Raw genomic sequence first — 18,742 nt, 5'->3', positions numbered from 1 at the left:
GGCCCTAGGTTGATGGAAGACCGAACAAATTGGAAAAAAGTTGTACAGTCAGCCAAGACCCACCCAGGGTTGTAGCGCTACGTGATGATGATTATTTTTGTTTTCCCAAAGTTTATACTTAAACCGACTCTCTGATCGAAACGCTGCTTGTGGGGTCTATAGTTTTTAAGATTTAAGTTATCTCCTTCTTTTTATGAAAGATGATTGTAACCAAATTTTTTCATTTATTCGGATATTTTCGTCATGCAGACATATATTAAAAAGTGTTTGGATTCTTGACATCAAAATTGGACCTCCTATTTTAATTGCCTCAATGACTACACTATTTTCCCCCGGAGCTCTATTATTTTTCATATTTTCTCTACTTCTTTAGTATTGGTTGTTCAATCAGCTCTAAAATAACTTGACACTTATACAATCTGCTAAACCGTGCCTTAAAAACAATCAATCAATACAACTATTTGCGGAATTGCAAATTTCTGGAAGGTAGGAAGTCCAAAGGAGATCTGGTGGGAGATGTGAGTAAGACCCAAGAAAAAACTTGGAGAAATGTAAAAGGAACACATTTTTTAATAAACAATAAAATTCTTTTTATATTTTATTAATCATTTTTATTAAAGAGGTATGTAAATCTAACAAACAAAATATACATCTATAAGGTAAACGGGGGTCTATCTCTGGTTTTGAAGTAATATATTCCTTTTGCGCTAAAACAAAAAATTGAAGGATGTGAGTATTTAAATTGTGAGTGATTTACTTATATTTACATTTTTGGTAAAGTAAATACATAAATTTATCGCCCTGTGTGCTATGTAAATATACCTTTCAAATATCAATTAACGTATAGATTAACATATGGTAATATTTCACTACACTAGTAAAAGCGTTTTCTAAAACAGTATGACGCAAATTTTTTACTCGAAAAGTTGTGTGAATGTAGCAAAAATAATAATTTTTACCACTTGGATAAGTTGCTTTCGAAGAATCGAAATAACCTTAAAAAAGGCTGCTTGTCAAATTATTTCCGTATTCGAAACAATGTACTTCTGTGATTCATTGTATTCTACTTTTTTTTATTGTATAATGGCTTTGGCATAGCCAATTAGCCAGACTATTTGTGGTAGTTACAATTTTTGAATGTATTCCACTTTAAAATTCGTAAAATCCAAATCAGTATTGATTAACCAGCATCTGAAAGAATAACTTAGAAGTACTGTCACTAATTATTCACCAAATGTTAAATAATTATCAAAAGACGTAAAATAAATTTGTCTTACTTTTAATATTTAAATTTAATACACAAATTTCATACTTTTATATTTATATGTTTTCAGTAAATAATTTTTGTAAAAAAATGTTTTAATATATTTTTTATAATACTGTTTTAATATCTACATTTAATTGTGGCTCGCATTAAAAAATGGCTCAGCTATCAAGAAGCTCAGCCACCCCTGCCCTATACCATATTTGTCTATGAAAGAACTATTCCAGAAAGGACTTTTATATTGTGGTCTACTTAAAAAAAAAGTATAAAATCATAATTAATAGACCCCATACCCAGATCCCACATTCCATACTTAACGACCCAGTCATGTCTGAGTTGCCCTTTGACCGTCTGGCAATACCGACCCAATAAGTACTAACCCTAACATCAAAGATGATGTAATATCACAATAACTAACGAAATACAACAAAATATAAAACATTAAACTTGTCCAAAACTTTGTGATTACTTTAGGGTTGTGTTATGGTCTCTTTCGTTATATTATTTTTAAAAAAATACTAAAAGTGACTTACTTATTATAAGAATCGTATTGACCCATGTATACATCGGATTCTTCTGTACATTTGGAAACCACCGCTTCTTGTACAGAGTTACATTTAACACTTTTAAAGGCCTTATCATTTACTATAGATTCTGCGAATAGATGATATGCTCGGCCATGATTGCAATAAAGACTCTCTCCCATTTTCCCTGTACAAAAGAAAACAAAATATGTACTTATTTTAAACTAAACTATATAATATACAGGGTGTATACAGTATATAATTACTAATAACTTAAGGGGATGATTCTACATGAACAAATAATGAAAGTTTGCTCTATAAACGTATGTCTGCAAATGCTTCGTTTCCGAGATATGACAATTTATTTATTGCTCTAAATTCGGTTAAAATATGATCGAGCAGGCCACTGTACCCTCCCCTGGGCAACCATCATGCATGAATCATAAGTTTTGTCTCAGCAGTGGATGAATATATATATATATATATATATATATATATATATATATATATATGAATATATATATATATATATATATATATATATATATATATATATGAATATATATATATATATATATATATATATATATATATATATATATGCAACAGATTAAATCTTTTAGCAAAAGCTGCTATGGCTTTGTTGAATTAAATAGCCAAACATATAGCATAGGAGGACAAATTCGTTAAACTTCCCGTGCTCCAATCGGTATCAATAGAGTGTAATGACGTCATTTCAACATCTCTGTTTCGTCAGATACTGGGGCTAATATAAATTCAAACTCGGAAAGTCCAACGAATTTCTCCAAAATCTTTACCACTGCAGTGGTTAGCATAGAGAATTATTTTTGAAACTAACTTACAAATATCATTTAGGTCAGGACATCCTGGCTGGAACATTCCCCCATTAGGATAAAAGTCGATATGGCCGATCGGCTCTGCAAGACCTAACACTTGTATAAATGTATGTAAACATTCCACGAGTATAGCATCATTGATGTCCAGTTTATTATCTAATCTGTTATCTCTATAGCCAGGTCTAGCAGGATCTAGACCTACAAACAATTATAACAATTTATGGTCAAACTTGATTTATGTAATATAAGTTACCATATAAAAAATATTATTTTTAAAAAAATAAGGTTTAAACACTTCAGGTAGCTACATCGTAGAAAACAAGAATTTATTGGAATGAAATTAGTAAACAACTAAAAGGAATTATAAGAAGTCATGAAAAATACATACTGCATTAATGCACCCGATATAACTTCCCGACATAAATAATTTTATAGATAACTAATTAGACAATTACCTGTTATTCTTCCAACTTTTCCATTCTTTATCTTTCCCGCGCCAACACCAGCTACATGAGCTCCCATACTATGACCCACTAAATGAATATCTTCCAAGGAAACTCCTACAAACTGCAACCATTTTATGAACTCTCCTAAATATTGCCCAGCTTCTCTAACCCCATGCATGGCAGAAATGTACTCGAAGTCGCATAATACAGACCAATCCATACCTATAACGTTGTGTTCCCCAGCCTCAAGATAAGCTGCACAAAAAAAACAGTTTAATTAAAGATGAAAAAATAATATCATTAATATATAACTATAGGTACTGCCCAAAATTAACCTTTTAGATGTTTATTTTAAGTAAAATTAAAAAATATTCGAAAAATTTATATTCCAATTATTTTTTTATTAGATATTCAACAAGAAACCATAAAATTAAAAACAGGTTCCAAAATATTGATTAATTTAACAACAAATAAAAATTTACAATTTTTTACCGGAGTAAGATATTTTTCAAATCAAAATCATAAAATTATATTAAAATATGGATATTAAAATCGACTATTTCCTCCTCGAGCTCGAATAAAAGCTCTCATCCGATTTGGCATGGACTGGATCAAAGTAACAATCTTGTTTTGCAATGTTTGTGTCCACTTGTTTACCAGCGCCCATTTTAATTCTGTCACAATTTCAAAGTCGCTATAATTTTGCCCAACTAGTCTTCCCAAGTTATCTCACTAGTGCCCTATGGGATTAAGGTCTGAACTTCTAGGAGACCGGGCTACCCGAATACCAACATCTGTAAAGTATTGCATTGTTACCCTGGGTATGTGCGGCCGAGCATTATCCAACATTAAAAGAAAATGTTCACCTTCAAAATGTATCAAAAGTTACCACATGTTCTCCCAGACATTCCCTATGTACCTGTCAGCATTAAGGCTACCTCTCCCTAACATAGCAAGACCTGTATGCGTTTACACAGAAATGCCGTCCCATACCATTATACCTTTACCATCAGACTGTACTCTAATAGAAAAGCAACATTAGGTATAGCATTTTCAGTACCTTCCCCACACTCATTGGCGACCATCAGGTGAATATTTTGTAAAACGAGGCTCTTAATGGTCTATTATTGGTAATTTTAAATAAAGCTAAAAAGACAACTAACAATGAAATCCAGACAAATGAATTTGTTTTTGGGTAAAAGATAATAATTGAACCCTAATGAAGACAACAAAATTTATAACTTTTTAAAAATCAACTCAAATTTTTCTTTGTCAACCACTTTCCATGTACTCCTGCATGTAGACTCTCGCAATTGCTTCCATCTTCCTTGCGCAAAACTGAATTGCTCCTTAAAAACTTGAAAAAGAACCAAGTGAACAAAGCTATTTATAGAAAACTGAATTCAAAAATTTCTTTTCTTCCAGATTTCATCACAACTATAATACTTAATTAAAGACTCTTTATAAGGTTTTAAGTTTTTAACACCGTTCGAAAGCATAACCTTGTATATATATATATATATATATATATATATATATATATATATATATATATATATATATTAGGACCCATATTAGAAAATCTCTGAACGATATCAAATTAGAGTTGACGAGAACGTTGATCAAAGTAAACTAAAGCACCTATGTAATTCCAACATCGAAATATTAGAAAGATTTCAACCAAAAATGTTACGGCGGATTACCAACGCTCTCTGGTGTATTTCAAGCGGCTTTATTGCAAAAGACAGTAAAAAATAAAATACTTAGTTATTCACAGAACTACGCTCAGTGATTCGGTAAACATCCAAAAACCATTCCATATGATCTACTTAATAGATTTTAAATACAGTAAAATGACATTTTTTAATAACAAAAATTGTAGGTAACTGTGAGGTTCATATAGTATTTTTCATATAAAAATGCGTGCACGTTACAATTTATATAAAGTGACGTCACTTATATTTAAAATTTCCAGAACGTTAACCTTAGAGTTCAAATTTTCCTAACACAGGTAATAATACGAAACCCATACGGAACTGCTCGATCTTTCATAGGCGTCAACATGGTACAATAATCAGAAAAATGTATTCATCATTATATTGAGAATTTTAGAATTATATTAATTAAATCACCAAAAGCATTTGTTATTATTAATAATATAAATTTTATGAAATAACTCTTAAGTCTAATATTCCACAAAATAATAATTTTAATCAAATAGATTAGACATTTGTACGCAACTGATATGGGAATATTTCAAATTTTTGAACAGTTCAGCGTGTGGCAAAATTGTTTTTTAAAGTGTTGCCGCTTTTTAGAGTAAGAATTTTGTTTATGTTTTGATTTCTTACACAATTTGATCGTAATATATTATATATTAATAAATTGTATTTATAAATACATATTAAATTTAGATTAATAGCTTTAAACACTAATTATTGTTGTGTATTGTGATTGTGCTATGCCAAAACAACTAAATAGTTTGTAGAAAGCAGATAAGCTTTTATATAAGATAGATTATTTTGAACAAGAAATAATGGCGGGTCATTTTTACTATTAATACTCTAAATAGAGGTAAGTTTAAAATTTAGAATATATAATTTTGTATTAAAATGTTTTCTTATGTATTTTAGTGTGTTGCAGTAGTCTTAAAACTAAATGTATTTACTTTTATATAATAGTTTGACAAATAGTTGACATTTTAAAAATTCCTCACTTACTAACTATTCTGATGTTTTGGCAACGCTGTGGGGTTCTGACGTCGTAAATCTTGAATGACGTGCACGTATTTTTATATGAAAAATACTATACAAAACATATCACATAAATAATAATATTACATAATATATATTATATTATATATAATATATATTCTATGAATCAGATTCATAGAATCCTTTTCATTACGGTCCTTAATGTTTGAACCTTTGGACTGTGGAAATTTTTATTAATCTTCACCTGTTAGCTGGCTAACTAGTGACGTCATAATATTATAATATATGATATATTGGATTGACTTCTCTTGCTTTGTTCTTTGTTGACAGATCAATCACTGTAGGGTTAAATGGTGATCTTAACCACCTTTTCCTTTCACTGCTTGGTTTTTTAACGACAAGTTGTCAACCAAATTTATCACATTCTCTGAATATACCGCCTTAATACATAGAGGTTGGTAGCTTGCCTTGCTGTTTATGTCATTGTGTCTTCAAGGCCACTTCTACTCACGTTGTTGTGCGTGGGTGTCAAACCTTTAAATTCATTTACCAACGAGCCTCAGTAAGCTAAAGACTGGTAACTTCATTTTTTTCTTTATTACTATTAATCTTTAATAACTTATAATGTTACCTAAAGTTAAAATTAAAATATAATTTTTAAATAAATTTGTTGGAAGTGCAATCTAATGATCTTTCTAGTTCTTTACACTTTAAAATAAACCTTAATGTTTTTTACTAAGTTTTTATAAAATTTTTTTTTTATGTATACATGTATTTTTATCACATGTTCTTTTGCTGTGCTAAATTTGTCAAATTGCAAACTTTACCTAGTTTCAATTTAATTGTTATATACAACGTTAACTCTGAATGTCCAGCTTTGTAAGCTTTTTCATATTTTTAACATCACTGACTGCTACATGTCTTTGTAAGGTAACACACTTTGGTTATATCTTCTCTATGGATGTTTGGTTTCATATTGTTCTTTTTAGATGAACTGATGATGCTTTCTGAGCAGAAAGCGAAACGTCTTCAATAAATAGATGAAGTAGCCATCGTCTTTGTCTTTTATTTCTCCACTTTGACCGAAAAACCCACCACTCTTCGAGTGTACCTTAGTTTATATATATATATATATATATATATATATATATATATATATATATATATATATAATATATATATTATTATATTATATATTATATATATATATTATATTATATATATAATATTTTATATATATATATATATATAATATATATATAATATATATATATATATATATATATATATATATATATATATATAATATTAAATATATGCAAAAGGAACATTTTTATTTCCGATAGAGAAAGAGAGAGAACATATATCTTCTGTCTCTCTCTTACAAATGCAAATACTGTGCAATTACTGTGCACATTTCCAACGTCGACCGCGCGTATAGAAGTATAACTTCAAAAATAAATTATTATTTAACCATTTTAGTGGTAAACTCTGATTCGTACTTAAATTTAAATCTTGAAACAATTAAAAAATTTAGATTTTTAAAATGTCAGCAAATAAATTGACGTACCTATCAGTAAAGTTTTCACCAGTTAGATTAACAACATAAGTGGTTATTATAAAAAATTAACAGTATCGTTATATCACTATTTGGAATGCTTTTAATTTAACCATAAGACAAAATAATAAAACATAAAAACCAAAATGGTTAGCCACTTACCTTTTTTCAACTTCATGAACATTATATCACGTATGCTGCTCGTAAATCCATGAATGATAATTTTTGTAGGATTGGTTTTATTGAAACCCGAGTTTTTAAATTTATTTTCATCTCCAACTTTTAAATTGGCTGGAGGATTATCCCTACAAAAAGATTAGCTTTGAATAAAAAACAACACATTGTTGGAAAAAAATGTACCTACCTGGTGTATAGAATAAATTGAACACTTGGTCCATTTGGGTCGATCAACTGGTCATTATTTTGATTTCCGCTTAATTGCATGACTGTGGAAGTTGGTGATGTCGAGTTTGTGGTTAATTGCCCATCTACCATTGCTACATAACATAAAACTATTCATTCGATATCAGATTCATAAATGACTTCCAACGTTTTCACTTTCTATCGACAATTATTTGGCAAATGAACACAAACAGTAATTGCAGGAAGGTACCATTAAAATGACTGCATAATTTCTTTTTTTAATTTAATAAATAGTATTATTATAAACTTTGAATTTTTATTTATGCAGAAATATTACTAAAAGAGTGCGACGGACAAGGTATTTATTATATACAGGGTCTTTCGTTAATAATTGGAAATATTTTAACTGTAGTTTCTTGAACTTAAAATATTAACACTTAACTCAAATCCTCCTCCTCAGTCCTAATCTCTTTTGGGATATGGTGACACCATCAGGCCTTTACATTTTTTTACGATTTCCCTCCATCCTTCTCTGTCCTGGGCTAGTTGTTCGGCTTCATGTAACTCTTGGTTAATTCCTTCAACTCTATCCTCGACTATCAGTTTTTCCATCGTACCTGTTCTTCTAGCAATGTGTCCAAAATACTGCAAATATCTTGTTGTATTTGTTTAAGCAATCTATCCTTTACTTTAAGTTGTTCTAATATCGATACGTTAGTGCGATAATGAATCCAGGATATTCTTAACATGCGGCGGTATACCCACATTTCAAAAGCGTCTAGTTTATTTTTATCTGCTTTCTTTAAGGTCCACGTTTCGGATGCATATGTGGCTATGGGAAAAATGAGTGCCCTTACCAGCCTTAGTTTTGTGTGTATTGGTATGCTAGAATTTTTCCAAATTGTTACCAGTTTCATCATAGCTGTTCTAGCAATAGTCAACCTTCTCCCTGTTACACCCTCCGTCATTTGTTATTATGGACCCCAGGTATATGAAACTATTTACTACTTCAAAGCCCCCAATTTCTTTAATGTGTTGAAGATTATTCCGAGCTCTGTCTACTATCATGATCTTTGTCTTACTCCTATTTAGCTTTAGCCCATATGTTTTGCTTTTCTCCTCCAGACCTCTCAGTATGTCTTCCATTTCCTCTTGATTTGCCGCGATTATTAAAGTGTCATTAGTATATCTCAAGTTACTGATTTTTTGACCTCCTACTGATATTCCACCTTTCCATCCGTCTAGTACCTTTCGCATAATATGTTCGCTGTAGATATTAAACAGAGTTGGCGAGATTATGCATCCCTGCCTGACACCTCTGTTCTGAAATGGTCGGAATGGGTGTTGTTTATTTTTACTGTGCACTTATTATTTTCATATAAACTTCTAATTAGTTGAATTAAGTGGTGGGGTATTCCCGTTTCCGCTAGTATGGACCATAACTGCTGCCATTTGACTTTATCGAAGGACTTTGTGTAAGTCACAAAGCACATGAGCATAGGAGTATTGAATTCACGAGTTATTTCGATTAGCTGTCTGACATTAAGGATGTGTTCTCTTGTGCCTTTTCCTGGGACAACTGGCTGTTTCTCCAGTTACATACTCTTCTAGGTGTAAATGGAGCCTCGTCGGTAAAAAAATTCTTTTAATAAAATAATGATTTTGGTGATTTTTATTTATCATCCATAATGTTTTTTTAATAACACTTAAAATTTTATTTGCGTAATAAATAAAATTCTATGACCCAAAAACACCGACATAGTAGACATTAATCAAAATAACTGTGCCGCTTCATTTTAACTTATCCCGAACTAACAAATATCTCGAAAAATAATGGCTTTATCGTTACAAAAATTGAAGAGTATATTATTTACATATAAAGTATTGGAGAATTGAAAAATTGTGCTAAAATAACAATTGCGCCAGTGGTGTAGAATTATGGGAGGGGTCAACCATTTACTTTCCCCTGTCGTACGCCTCTGGTAGTAGCCAGAAACGATTATTTAATATATAATTTAGTAGAGTGTACAGTATCTACACTTCCTGCCAAGTATGACAATGATATTTTAAACAGTTTTAAAGTACTGGGTACAAATAATTTTAAAATTTTTAAAAAAAGCACCCTGTAAATCAGTAAGCCTTATTTTTTTTTTTAAGTGATTTGGGTTAAACCTTAATATTTTGAGCTCAGTAAACTACAGTTAAAATTTGTCGAATTATTCAATGAAACACTCTGTATACAGTGAAGGGCAAAATTACGGAATAGGAAACAAGCCGTTTTTTGTGATATATATCATACTAGTGACGTTATCCGTATGGACGTGATGACGTAATCGATGATTTAACAGAATAGGGGTCGTATGTTAGCTAATTTAAAGGGGTTTTCAATTGTCTATTCTAAAGTGATATATACAGTAACATAATTATTGTTTATACACGGTGGCGAAAATATATTTAATGTTTGAACTAAATTAATTTATAATAGCTTATAACGAGCCAAAACAAGTAGTAGAGAAAGATATCCAGCATGCTGCAAATACTAATAGAATACATGAACAAGCAAGAAAGATTCAATGAAAAAATCCTAGAAAGGGTAAAGAGCATAGAAACCAATGAAAATTAAATGACATAAGAGTTGGAGCGCAAATAGCTTGTTGCAACATTAGTAGTCCAGTAAATGAACGTGAATTGAACGAAAATTTGGATTCAGGTTCTGCTTACCCTCCACTTCACTTTTGGACTTATGCCGTTGGTTGCTTTTTATTTTTTAGGTGTGAAAACTACCCCTATTATAAAAAAATTGTATAATTGTAAATTAAAGCGGGTAATTCTTTTAATAAAGTTAATGAATGTCAAATCACATATTTTAAACAGTTTTAAAGTACTGGGTACAAATAATTTTAAAATTTTTAAAAAAAGCACCCTGTAAATCAGTAAACCTTATTTTTTTTTAAGTGATTTGGGTTAAACCTTAATATTTTGAGCTCAGTAAACTACAGTTAAAATTTTTCGAATTATTAATGAATGTCAAATAACATAATTTAATATTTTATCACAGTTTAACCCCTAAATCCTCCCCACCGGGTTAGTTATGATTAAAACAATGTCACTGCATACCTTCTCTCCACTGATTTGCATGGAAATTTAAATTACGGTTATACTTATCCTCCACTTCAAAATTAGACTTGTGCCGTTAATTGCTTTTTATTTTTGGGTGTAAAAACGACCCCTATTAGAAAAAAAAGCAATTTGTATTTATTTAATGATACAGTGACATTAAATTTACATTTCTTTATTGTTCTATTTTTACCACATAATTTCTACCCCTATAAAAACCACCCCTTGCGTAGAAATTCGAATAGTTTTAGTTTATTTTTTTTTTCATAAAACTATAAGTAAAATAATTGTTTTAATCAAAATGTTATAAGTTTGTTTTATTTCAACTTAAAGAAACAACCCATATTAGTTTGTAAAGTTGGGTGAAAGGATGGTTTTTTACTCATAACTCGGTTGAAGTACTTAAAAAACTATTTTGTTAGTTTTTTCAAGGGCAATAAGATTATTTAAATTATTTTTTTTAACTCTTATTTTTGAAAGAGTTGTAGTTGAAAGGGTTTTAACGAATCAGTAAACACAGGTGTATGGAAACTTTGAACAGCCATACCAATTTTTTTCTTACAGAAAAACATCATCATGGCATCTACACTTCTGGCGAAGTGATAGGAGGAGAGAGGATACATCCTTGTCTGACACCTCGTTAGATTTTAATGTTTGGTATGTTGTCTTGGTATGGGATTAGGTTTTGTACAGAACAAGCAAGGTGAGTGCTATTCAAACAGCTTCGCATACTTCGTTGTTCTGGCTTGTTTCATTTTCATAAAAATTGCTGGCATAAAGGGTTTGCATTTTTTCGTCTCTTTCCAAATGGTTGGTCCACCAATTTCCAATGAGAAAACACAAAAGAATGTGATTGGCACCACATTCTTTTGTTTAGAATTCCGCTCTCTAGATTAAATATATACAATTTTTCTTCGCTATTAATTTTGTTTTCTTTTTCTTTGCGAAAATCATGCACGTCGTAATAAGTAATGTAGTAAAAACCCAATGTTTTTGATTATGCGGCCATATAACATTCAGCAGGGACCTTTGATTTTAGGTAATATAACACAGGTAATTATGTTGTTCTAAACGATATCGCTGTAAACGGTTTTATGTACCTATTCTAATTAGTTCGTGATTCATCAGACCTATCATTGGTGATTGTTAGTGACGAATGGAAAATATGTGGGCAGTATCCAAAACTACATTAGTCAAAACAAAGACACGCCTTATTTAAACTTACTAATTAGAATATTAGAACGCCTTTTATAGAGATCTATTAGAGGTATTTCTGGTAACGCCCTAATAACGAAACATTACCAAATTTCAGAGATGGTTACACTTTCGGGTATATTAAAACAATATTTCTGTGCATCTGGCATATCTTGATATTGATATATATATATATATATATATATATATATATATATATATATATATATATATATATATATATATATATATATATATATATATAACATATATATATATATATATATATATATATATATATATATATATATATATATATATATATATATATATATATATATATATAACATATATATATATATATATATATATAACATATATATATATATAAATAACTGAACGGACAGTTTTTAGGTCACCGAACATTTTCATATGTGGGTAAACAGGAAGACACCTCCGAACAACGGACCCTCTTCACAACGACTCCAGACAAAATTTGCTTTCAGTTTTTCTGGGAAATTATTGAAATTTTAGCTGCCAAAAACGGACAGTCAGGTAAAGGCACTTGAAAAATTGAAATAAGTAGGTACTTATGTTCGTAAAACTAGGTACTTTAGGTACATATTTAATTTCGAGAAACCCATTTTAGAATATTCTGATCTAAGGGTAACAATTTCTTCGACTAAACGAAAGTTTTTAAGATTTGAAAAAAAAATATCGGTCATAGAAGCATCTGAAAAAAATAATTATAGTGTTCGAGTTTTGGCCGAATAGTTTCAAATAGGAAAAACTCAAGTTAGTGACATTTTAAAGAAAAAGGCCGAAGGTGTTGCCATCGATACTATAGTGTACAATTGGTTTTTTAAACTGAGAAGTAAGAACATTACATTATCTGGACCGATAATAAAAGAAAGAGCTTTAGAGGTGACGAAAGAACTCAATTTGAATTTTAAAGCTTCCAATGGCTGGCTTCACAAGTTTTGGTTAAGACATAACGTTAAATTTAGAGCAATTTCTGGAGAAGCTGCAAATGTTAAGCATTTATCTAAGTCTTTCTTTCTGCTTCCATACTCTTCTAAGTCATCTTCTCTATCTGTCTTCAGCCATTTACATAGAACCAAATTTACATAGAATTTAATCATACTAGAGTTTTAGCGAGTAAGAAAATTTTTTTTAATCCAGATGTAATTTATTTTTACTTACTTATACATCACAACAGAGCAAGAAAAAAAAAACAAACAAATTGGACTTAAAGTGGGAACATGGAACGTAAGAGGGAGCTACGAGAATGTAGCATTAAGTAGAATCGAAATAATGGCCTTACAAGACAATAAGCAGCTAAAAGTGAGATAGTGAAAGTTGTAAAAAGTACTCTTTTTAAAAGCAGCTGGCCAAATAGATACCTGGAGATGATACCGGTGTAAGAGAGAATAAGCCAAGTAGTAACTAACTTTCAAGCAATACCTATCAGAAAGACTGTGATATTTAAGATTGCTAGGAAAATATAGAAAATTCAGCATAATTAATGCAAATGTTCCTACAGAAGAGAACGGCATGGAAATAAAAAATGAGTTCTATGCTACTGGGATGTAAAAGCCATAAAGAAAGTAATGACAATGAAAAAAAACTAATAGAATTTTCATTAGAACATATTTTAAGATACCAAGTACATAATTTGATCATTAAGATATACATAAAATGACCTAGATCTCTTCTTATGAGAAAACGAGAAACCAAATATACCATGTTCTCATTGGAAGAAAACACGATAGATCCGTGACTGACTGTAGAAGCTACAGAGAAGCAAATGCCCAGTGGCCATTATATTGACAATAGTCAAACTTAAGCAAGAAATTCCCAAACAACCAAGAAGAGAAAAACAACGGAAAAAATACCAACTTGAACAGCTTTAATATAAAGAAGTAACAAAAAGAATACAGGAAGAGATAAACAAGAGATTGGGAAGAACCACGACGGGGAACTTAGAGGAGAAATGTTAACTAATACAAACAGCCGTGATATAAGCGGCAGAACTTGGCATTGGGAAAGCAGAAAAAGAAAACAAATAACACTGGTTTGATGAGGGCTACAAAAAAAATACTAGCGCAGAGGAACAATATGAAAAGAGAAAATATTAGAAGCAATACTGAAAAAAAGTAAAAAATATTAAAAAACCAAAAGGAGAGAAGCTAAACGATTATACAGGCAAAAGAAGAGAAAATTACTAGAAAAACAACTAGAAATAATAGAAGACAAATATGTCCAAAAAGAAGTTAGTTATCAAGAAACTAGTTATCAAGGAGTAAAAAAGACAAAAATGATACAAAATAAAAGCTAATGTTTTGCAGAAATAAAGATGGAGTGCTACTAGGAGACAAGACAGAAAAATTAAACAGGTGGACATAGTATTCCAACGAATTATTAAGCGATAAAAGTAAAACAGGAACAGAAATACAACAACGAATACAAAAACCAGAACAACAACCAACAAAGTTTGGAAAAACGAGAAAATGTCAGAGCAATTGAGCACAGAACTCATCTTGTAGCGAAATAAATGTTACTTAATTGGGTAACAATGGAAATAGCTACCACGGTTGGGCTGGGGAGAAGTGTGCTCTAATCATTGGCAACACGGCTACAAAAATAAGGGTACAAAGATGGGACCGTTTAGAATCCAACAACTTTCTCTTGCTTCGAGAGTTAACATATGGTGGAGAAAATGGTATCTGAACAATTTTAGGAAATGTACTTCGAAATTAACAAAAGCGAAGGATTCATTGTTGGAAAAACAAGGCAGAGTATAATAAGAAGAGGGCCACATATGGATTTGGAAACTTATCTTTGTGAAAAGATGTTAAAACGTTACCAAAGGCGTAGTTAGAAATATTGTGAGGGGAAATAATTGGGAGAAATGGCGAGATACTTTGAACATGCTTCAATCTGCCCAATTAACAAGAAAGATGATAAAACTGCATGTAAAAATTACAGAGGAATCGCACTATTTGAAGTAGTATATAAATTATTAGCAAAAATTATAATAAGTAGAATAAAAACCTATGTAACAGCGATAATAGAAGAATATTAGGCTGGTTTTAGACAGGGAAGAACAGTAACCGACCAAATTTTTATGCTAAAATTATAACAAAATCTTATGAACAAAATCTAGCTTTGTATATGCACTTTATTGATTTTTAACAGGCCTCCATATCACGAAACTGACTATACGAAGCTATTAGATCACTAGTAATACCAGAGAAATTGATACGATTAGTTAAAATGGCGCTAACTAATACGGTTGATTGAAATATTGGATATAATATATTAGATACCCCTATAATATATCAATCAACGCTAATACATTCAATAAAGTCATGATAGAAGGAAGTCGTTCAGATCAGTTTAACGTCAATAGAGGATTAAAACAGGCAGACCTCCAGTCAACAGACTTATTCAAACTAGTACCAAAAAAATAATTAGAGGAGTTAAGATCCAGACAAGAGATACGATTCTGAAAAAAAACAGTGCATATATTTCGCAGGTGACTTGATATTTCTGATATGTTCAAGAACATAACTTCGAAAAATGTTTCTCAAAATTTGAATAGAAGCTAAAAAATATGGCTTGACTATAAATAAAGAAACCAAGTATATGGAAATGAGAGGGGAAATGCAGAAGAAAATTAATGGATCACTCTAAGGACGATTGAGAAAGAGTATAAATTTGAGAAGGTAACAAAATTTAAATACCTTGGCATCCACATTATTGGCAATAAATTAAAGCACCTCAGATTCGCTGATGACATCGTGATTAAAGGGCGTATATTCGGGAAACTACAAGTCCTAGTGTAGGAAGGAATCTCAGACAGCTTAGTACGTCGGCCTAAAAATGAATATGAGAAAAACGAAAACAATGACAAACACAGACGATCCCAGACGTCTAACTATAAATGGCAATGAGATAGAATAAGTCCAAGAATATATCTATCTAGACCAAATTCTGAAACTTGATAAAGGGAACCAAAGTACGGAAATCACTTAAAAAACAAGACTAGCACGGTCAATATTCGGAAAATTAAGTTGGATACTTAAGAACCGCGAAATTCCTCAATACTTAAAGAGCAACTAGTGGAACCTTCCTATCATGATATATGGATGTCAAACCTGGACCCTAACCAAGGCAAATATGAACAAACTAGCCACAACAGAAAGGGCAATGTTAGGTATACGACTGTCAGATAGAAAAAGGAACGACTGGTTAAGATCAAAAAACACAAACAATACAACGTTGAAATGACATAATACAACATTGGAGACCTTACAAAGATAGATGACCAAGAGGAAAACCATAGATGGAATACGTAGATGACATCAAAAAAATGGCTGGAATAAATTGGAAGTATGTAGCTCAGGTTAGAGATCGATGGAAGGAGTTGGGAAAGGTCTATGTCAAAAAATGGACGATAGAAGACTAAGAAGAAGAAGAAGAATACATCTGTTTGCTAATTAATAAAAATTATATATCGATGATCATTATGTGAGTCATATATCCAAAATATTTTGTGTACACATTCAGAATACTTCTCCAATAGACCAGTTAATGAACAAAGAGAAGAAGTTGAATAAAAGAAAAAAAACTAAATATTTAAGTTGATGATGACAATTATAAAAATAAAAAAATAACATGATAAAACCGAAATTTTATAGCTTTAATACAAGAAAAATTCAAAAAACAATAACAGCAAGTTTTCCATTGCAAGGACTTACCAATTACAACCAAAGTGGCCGCTGCTGTAGCAGCTAGTGCCAAACCTGCAATCGTAGCAGCCGCACTCATTTCACGTATCGTGTAATTACTTCAAACCAAATGACAATATTTACATAATTCTTTTAAATAAATATTCATATTATTAGTATATAATGCTCTTTTATTCCATTTCCGTGTTTTGCGTAACGAGATATAGTTTTAAAACGCTAATTTTTGTGACCTTGTGATTTTAATCGGATAATATTTGTTTGGGGTACAATTACAATAATATTAATTTCGGAAAAATGATATCAAGAAACGTAACGTACCGGATAAACGCCATTTTTAAAAGGACTGTTTCCCAATACTCTATTTCTCATTACTAGCTACAGCATTGATTCTAATTTTTCCCTAAAAAGTTTCAAAAGAAAATGATTTCGAAAGACTTTCTCTACATACCCTTGTCGTTTGTTAAAAATTTGCTAAGAAAAAATATACCTACACTCGATTTGGAAATGCATGAAAGCGCAGTTTTTTATGACAGATAACAACAGCCTTTATACATCAGTCGTCTAAATTCAAAACCCCACATGTCCATTAAAACGAATTTTAAGTAACTGCGAAAAAACTTACATCAAAATATATAATTTTTGATTATTTATATCTGCGCCTTAAAAATAGTGCGCATAAATATATTGTATTGGAGTTTTTTTAATGAAATTTAAAAATGAACATGTCAGGTTTTGCATGTTATCGCCTTGGAATGTCGTGTTTGGACCACAAAATCTTGCTTAGAATAGCACGAATCTCAAAAACCTAAATTTTTGATATATCATATTAAACAAAAATACATGTGCTCAGAATTTAAGCCAAGAATAGAGAGCTGTAAGAATGGAGAAGGAAATATCCTAAGTGATACGACCTCAATCTTAAACCGATGGGTTGAATTTTTGGACGCAAAATTTAACGGCCGTTTTCTATCTCCTTTCTTAAATATAGATGCCATATATGCTTCCGTCCATTCCTTTGATCTCCATTTATGGCTTTCTGAAATATCCATTGTATCATCCGATGTAATTTTTTTGATCCGTATTGCCTCCAGGTCCCGGTGCTTTCTTATTTTTGATTGCTTTTATGGCCGTTCTCATTTACCTATCTGTTATTTCTATTTCTTGTTGTGAGGATCTGCTTCGTCTTCGCCTGTTTTCTTTTCCAATGAATTGTGGTCTTTGTTCTGTTAACAGTTCCTTGTAATATTCCTTCCATTCTTTGCCCTGTATATTTACCAATTTAATTTTTTTCTTTTGAGTTTTGTTTCAATCCTCTCAGTACTTTTCATGACTCCGAAGTTCTTGTACCTCCTATGTATGTTTCAATATTTAAGCAGATTCTTTCCCATTCTTCATTATTTTGTTGTGTTATTTGTTTTTTCACTTCTCTATCTTTTTCTTTATATTCTTTATAAACTTCATCGTTGTTTGTACTCAGCCATTTTCTGTTTAGTTGCTTTTTTTCTTCAATTATTCTTTTTGTTGGTTCATTTATTTCATAATAGTGCTGTTTATTTGTTATATGTTCTTTTTCTCCAAGGGCTTAGAATGCTGCTTGTTTTATACTCTCCTTTATGTGCTCGTATATTTCTTCGATGTTGCCGTATCTAAATTCTATTAATTTTTGGTCTAGAAGTTGTTGGTATAGTTCTCTTATTGATTGTTCTTGGAGTAGTTCTATAGTGTATTGTTTTTCTCTTATAGTATTCAACGGTTCTTCTGTAGAGGGGGTCTTGTTATGTTTCCAATTAATGCCCATTTTTGCTGTCAGTAGTTTATGATCCGTTCCACATTCTGCTCCTCTTCTGACTCGCACATATTTGATCTTTATTGTGGTATCTTGTTTGATTATTATGTAGTCTATTATCGATTTTAGCTTTCGTGTTTCTTGCGTCCATGTATATTTATGAAT

The 18,742-nt window shown here is 30.8% G+C and overlaps 1 protein-coding gene across 1 annotated transcript; it reads right to left on the bottom strand.

Annotated features, from left to right (window-relative positions):
- Positions 1–574: 574 nt before the first annotated feature.
- Positions 575–16,921, bottom strand: LOC140448604 (phospholipase A1 member A-like). Its single transcript, XM_072541695.1, has 7 exons — positions 16,801–16,921; positions 7,728–7,860; positions 7,526–7,668; positions 3,101–3,346; positions 2,652–2,843; positions 1,798–1,975; positions 575–707 (listed from the first exon to the last, which is right to left on the bottom strand). The coding sequence occupies exons 1-7, from the start codon at positions 16,868–16,870 to the stop codon at positions 653–655; spliced, it is 1,017 nt and encodes a 338-aa protein (XP_072397796.1). The 5' UTR covers positions 16,871–16,921; the 3' UTR covers positions 575–652.
- Between the last annotated feature and the right edge of the window lie 1,821 nt (positions 16,922–18,742).

Source organism: Diabrotica undecimpunctata, chromosome 8 (assembly GCF_040954645.1).
Source record: "Diabrotica undecimpunctata isolate CICGRU chromosome 8, icDiaUnde3, whole genome shotgun sequence".
In the NCBI taxonomy this organism is placed as follows: domain Eukaryota; kingdom Metazoa; phylum Arthropoda; class Insecta; order Coleoptera; family Chrysomelidae; genus Diabrotica; species Diabrotica undecimpunctata.
Note: the sequence above shows the minus strand (reverse complement) of the source record. Positions and strands in the feature narration are given on the sequence as shown.